Consider the following 5802-nt stretch of genomic DNA (forward strand, 5'->3'; position numbering starts at 1 on the left):
GGGAGACAGAGGAGGAGGAGGATGATGAAGACTTGGTTAGACACTCTTCTCTTCAGCTCTGGGTATATAACAGGCTGGAAAACAAAGGTGCATGTGCCCTACATCTAGGTGCTGCACCCTGATGTGGTCTGTGGATACAAATGCTGGAAGAAAAGTCTGTCATGCTGGCCCTCAAGTGGTTAAATAGATTTTAATAAGTGTGAATGTACACAATCGTGGGGCGTGTCCTAATCTTACATAGAAAGATTTCTAAGTAAGTAAACAGAGATCTGAGCTCAGCCTCACCCTGTGTAGGAGGATGTCACCCCTCCCCCATCCACATTCTTCTCCGGTGTCAGAGACTTTGAGTTTCGTTTCTCTTCTGCTGTTAGCGATGGCGTCTGCAGATCTGAGAGCTGAGCTGGAATGTTCCGTCTGTCTGAACATTTATACCGATCCTGTAACCCTGAGATGTGGTCACAACTTCTGCCGGGTCTGTATTGATCGTGTGCTGGATACACAGGGGGGGTCTGGAGGATATTCCTGTCCTGAATGCAGAGAGAAGTTTCCGGATCGTCCTGCACTGCACAGGAACATGAAACTACGTAACATAGCAGAGACTTTCCTGTCTGCTCAGCCAAAACAAGAGGATTCTGGGGTCTTCTGTACTCACTGTGTGGACTCTCCTGTACCTGCTGTTAGATTCTGTCTACACTGTGAGGCCTATCTGTGTGATAAACACCTGAGAGTCCACAAAAAGTCCCCAGAACACATCTTATGTGACCCCACCTTGTCCATGGAGAGCAGGAAATGCTCCATCCATAAGGAAGTTTTGAAGTATTTCTGCACCAAAGATAACGCCTGTATCTGTGTGTCCTGCAGTTTGGCTGGAGAACATCGGGGACACCAGGTGGAGACACTGGATGATGCTTCTGAGAAGAAGAAGGAGACACTGAGGAATGTTCTGCAGAATCTTCTGACAAAGAGAGAGGAGACGGAGGAAAGAGTCCAGAGTCTGCAGGAACACAGGAGGAAAGTAGAAGAAGAAGCAGCTGGTGACACCGAGAGAGTCACTGTCCTGTTTAGAGATCTCAGGAGACGTCTGGAAGATCTGGAGAAGAGAGTCCTGAGGGAAATCTCCGGGAGGGCAGAGCGGATCTCCATCTCCATCCGGGATCTGGAAATAAAGAAGGAGGAGCTGTCCAGGAAGATGCGTCACGTTGAGGAGCTGTGTAACATGACGGATCCACTGACTGTCTTACAGGAATCAGACACAGGTGACTTGTGTGATACTGAGGATGGAGATAATGAGGACAGAGAGAGACATGAGGAGCTCCTCCATGATGGAGGGGGTCTGGGTGTAGCGGGGGTCTTACACACAGGTTTATCTGATATAATAACAGAGGGAAATGTATACTTCCCCATACAGGGAGCTGCAGACATATTACTGGATGGAAACACAGCTAGTAATTATCTACAGATATCAGATGACAGGAAAACTGTATCCGAGTCATATACAGACCAGAATTACCCAGAAACACCAGAGAGATTTCAGGATTATCAGGTGATGAGCAGTCAGAGTTTCTCCTCAGGGAGACATTACTGGGAAGTGGATGTCGGGGGGTCAGAGAGATGGAGAGTCGGGATGTGTTACCCCAGTATAGAGAGGGGAGGATGGGAGTCATGGATTGGAGATAATAAGAAGTCCTGGGGATTGTTCAGGTCTGGTAATCAGTATTCTGTGATACATGACAAAAAAAAGACCCCCTTACCCCCCAATGTCTCCAGAAGACTCAGGATAGATCTGGATTATGAGGCCGGGCGGATCTCCTTTTATGATCTGTGTGACTCGATCCGACACCTCCACACCTTCACCACCACCTTCACTGAGCCCCTCCATGCTGGGATAGGTGTATGGGGGAGAGGTTGTATAAAGATATGTGGGGGGAGGGGGGAGATGTGAGAACTCCGCCCACAGTCTGGTGACATCACAGGGACAGGTGGTGGGATTGGTTCATTGATCAGCCAATGATTGGAGGAAGTGGTGGCTCCTGGGAGAAGTAGGAGGGCCTCCTTCTGAAAATGCTAGTCCCCTGGCTGTGTGTAATGTAAGAACATGTAACTTCCGGTTCCGGCGCCGTATGTAGGAGACGCTAGCTCCGGAGGCTCTGCACTCACCGCCAGATAATTCTGCTTACAAAGCCCCGGCATAGCCCCGGACCACAGAACTGTACATCCCCACATCCCGCGGGAACCCCGGCGGATGGAGAGATACCTCACTCAAGCCCGAGCGGCCAGAGGACCGGGCGCCACGGAACCGACAGTGGAAGCCTCGACTCCGGGCAACATGGCCGCTGCAGAGATCACACGCGGCAATACCTCGACGCACGGAGGCCCTCAGCCTGGCTCCTTCAGCCCTCAGCTAGACAGCGGACCACAACCAGAAGGTATGGACACCTCACTCCCCGCTATGCCTGACCACGCAAGCACCCATGAACGGATTGCAAAGGCAGTGGCTGTGCTGCTCTCACCCACCATCACAGCGGCGGTGGACAGGGCGGTAGCGGAGGGCATACAACAGCTCAGGAGAGAGCTGGGAGAGCATTCCACGAGGCTGGACACAATAGAACACCGGGTGTCCTCGGTAGAGGAAGATCACCACAGCATGGAGACGGCCCTGGAGCGATTCACCCAGGACCAACAAATCCTACACGAACGTATGGAAGACCTCGAGAATCGCTCCAGGAGAAATAATTTACGTATAATAGGCCTCCCTGAGTCACACAAGCAGGGCTCCCTGATGGACATTTGTTCAGAGGCCTTGCCGCAGATTTTAGGCCTCAATCACAGATGCGTGGTGGAAAGAGCGCATCGCATTGGCGCGCAATCGGAAGACCAGGCCCGCCACAGACCCGTTATTGCCAAGTACCTAAACTATGCTGACCGAACGGAGATGCTACAGGCCTTTCGCAAATCCAGGTTGCTGGAGTTTGAGGGTCACAAAATTCTACTATTTGCTGATTACTCGGCAGAGGTATCGCGCAAAAGGAAAGACTTTCAGCCTATCTGTGCAGATTTGTATAAAAGAGGTCTCCGCTTCACGTTGGCCTACCCAGCGGTGCTACGCTTACAAGCTCCGGATGGAAAACAGCTCATAATTCAATCGATTGAGAAGGCCAGAGCATTCCTGCAATCGCTGTCCATTGTACAAGAGCCATCAAGCACATACGCAGATCGAGTGAAACAAGGCCCAAGAGATCAGAGAAGCCCGCGTAAGGAACCACCAAAACGCCTTAAGCAAACGCAGACATCTGAACATCAAGGCTCCGGATGATTTTCCCCCACTCCTTCTGGGATACCAACAGATCGCCTGTATTGATCCTTTATTGGCTCTCTTTATGTCCCCACTTCCTTAAGGGGTTATTTTAATGCCAGTACTTCAGGTCCATTGCGGCGCGTACTAACACCCAGATGCTCATCCTGGGGTTATCACCCTAAGCGTCATGCTACAAAACCGGCAGATTACCTGCAGTCTGTTATGGCATTGCGATCATTAGATCATTTAATTTGTTACAGTTTTACTTTATTTTATTTTCCTCTGTTTTTATGCAATATTGTTTATTTAGCCGAGGGCACTTGTTCAGACGAACCTGCTCACCTCATAGTTTAAAGGCAGGGCTAGTATTATAATTACGGCTGATGCCGAAGTGTCAGGTTTGTATAGCATTCAGTAGGGATGTACTCTCATCACAAGATAACCCGCATTCACAATTAATGGAAAACCAGTCCGAGACTAGTACACAGGCGTCTGCGAGGTTTTTCACATGAATACGGCTATGCCAGTACAATTAGCCCCCCCTACTGGCGGTGTAGCGGTACGTCCGGTGGGGAGAGTACATACGGAAAAAAGCGAAGTCAGTTGTTTATTGTATGGTTGTGATGAAGTTAATTTCTCTTTCTTCTTTTTTCCTTTCCGTCTCTCTTGACACCTTTCTTTTCCCCATGAGAAGACGGTTTTACCAATGCAAATGTGAGCTCGAAAGCTTCCTATTACCATCCACACCTGAAAACACCTCCAAGAATCAGGGTAAGAACACTATAAATATCTACATCTTTATCCCCACACCACACTCACCATGACCCAACTACAAGTAATTTCCTGGAATGTCAAGGGGTTAAGAGCACCGACAAAGCGAATGAAAATACTCAGGCACCTTAAACGTTTAAAGGCAGATGTAGCTTTACTACAGGAAACACACCTAGAGGATAAGGATTTTTTTCGAATGAAAAAACTGTGGGTAGGGAAAGTGGTGGGATCGACTTCGATCAACCGTAAGGCAGGCACACTCATTTTGATCCATAAAAACCTGGTCTATGATCTAATCTCTACCACCAGTGACACAGAAGGGAGGTATATAACTATACATCTTAGACTCCCCTCAGGAGACATTAAGATCTCCAACATCTACGCCCCCAACTCTCCTGACCAGGAATATTTCTCACGACTGACGCTACTACTACAACTACATGACCCCACCCCCCATCTTGTGGGGGGTGATTTCAATTCAACGCTCAATGACCAGGAGGACAGGTCCGGACCTAGACTACAATCTCGATCAACCCATTCCTCCCGACCCACCCCACTATGGCACATGACACAGGCAACGAACCTTATTGATACGTGGAGGTTGCAACATCCCATAGACACGGGCTTCACTTTTTACTCACCGGTCCACAAGACTTTCGCAAGAATTGATTACTTTTTGTGCACACACGCTCTCTTACCGCGCATACACGACACGATCATACATGATTTGGTGATCTCTGATCACTCCCCAATCGCGATTTCACTCAACTATCATAGGCCAACTACTTCTCCCCCTCAATGGAGATTCCCAGCTTTTCTAGCCCATGACGATGGTCTTAAAGCTATGCTGACCGCGGCTTGGGTGGAATACTCATGAGACAATGTCCAACACATAGACAACCCTAACCTATTCTGGGAAGCGGGTAAAGCTTACCTGAGAGGTAGGATTATCTCATACGCAGCGGGATACAAAAAGAACGCACAAAGGCAATTCGTGGCAGCTAATAACCAACTGCGCATGGCACAGCAAAACATAAATAACAACCGCACAGACAGCAATTTTAAGGAATGGGTAACAGCCAAAGAAAAATTTGATAGTTGGGCGGAAAGAGTGGAAAAGATAAAACAATCAGCAACACAATTACTCTTCCACAAATTTGGGAACAAAGCAGGCAAACTTCTAGCCAGACTCACTAGGGGCCCCTATACGCCGACACACATTGACAAGCTCAGGAACCCCGACGGCTCTTTATCCACAACACCCAAAGACGTCAATAAGACATTGGAAAGCTTTTATAGCACATTATATAGCGCAGAACCGGTGAATAGGGATCTGGCCGAAACCCTGTTAAAAACCACCAAACTTCCCTTGATAGACCCCGAACAGCTAGAACAACTAAATGCGCCCATATCCCTAGCAGAAATTAAACGGGCATTGGGTGGTCTCTCCAATGGAAAAGCGCCTGGACCAGATGGGTACACACCCGAATTTTACAAACTCCTAAACCCAGACCTTTTACCCACTCTCCACACGGTTTTCAATCACATTTGGGCAGGGGGACCATATCTTCCTACGGGCCATCTGGCCAATATCAAACTTATTGCAAAGAAGGGGAAAGACCCACTGGACCCAGGATCCTTTCGCCCCATCTCACTACTAAATATAGACTCCAAGATACTATCTAAGATTATAGCCACCAGACTGGGAGATATTATGCCATCACTTATACACAACG

At 48.5% G+C, this 5802-nt stretch overlaps 1 protein-coding gene across 1 annotated transcript; it reads left to right on the plus strand.

Annotated features, from left to right (window-relative positions):
• Positions 1 to 337: 337 nt before the first annotated feature.
• LOC120933777 (E3 ubiquitin/ISG15 ligase TRIM25-like) lies at positions 338 to 2095 on the plus strand. The gene has a single exon (XM_040347170.1). It carries the CDS (start codon positions 374 to 376, stop codon positions 1940 to 1942), a length of 1569 nt encoding a protein of 522 aa, XP_040203104.1. The 5' UTR covers positions 338 to 373; the 3' UTR covers positions 1943 to 2095.
• The last annotated feature ends 3707 nt before the right edge of the window (positions 2096 to 5802 follow it).

Source organism: Rana temporaria, chromosome 3 (assembly GCF_905171775.1).
Source record: "Rana temporaria chromosome 3, aRanTem1.1, whole genome shotgun sequence".
Lineage (NCBI taxonomy): Eukaryota > Metazoa > Chordata > Amphibia > Anura > Ranidae > Rana > Rana temporaria.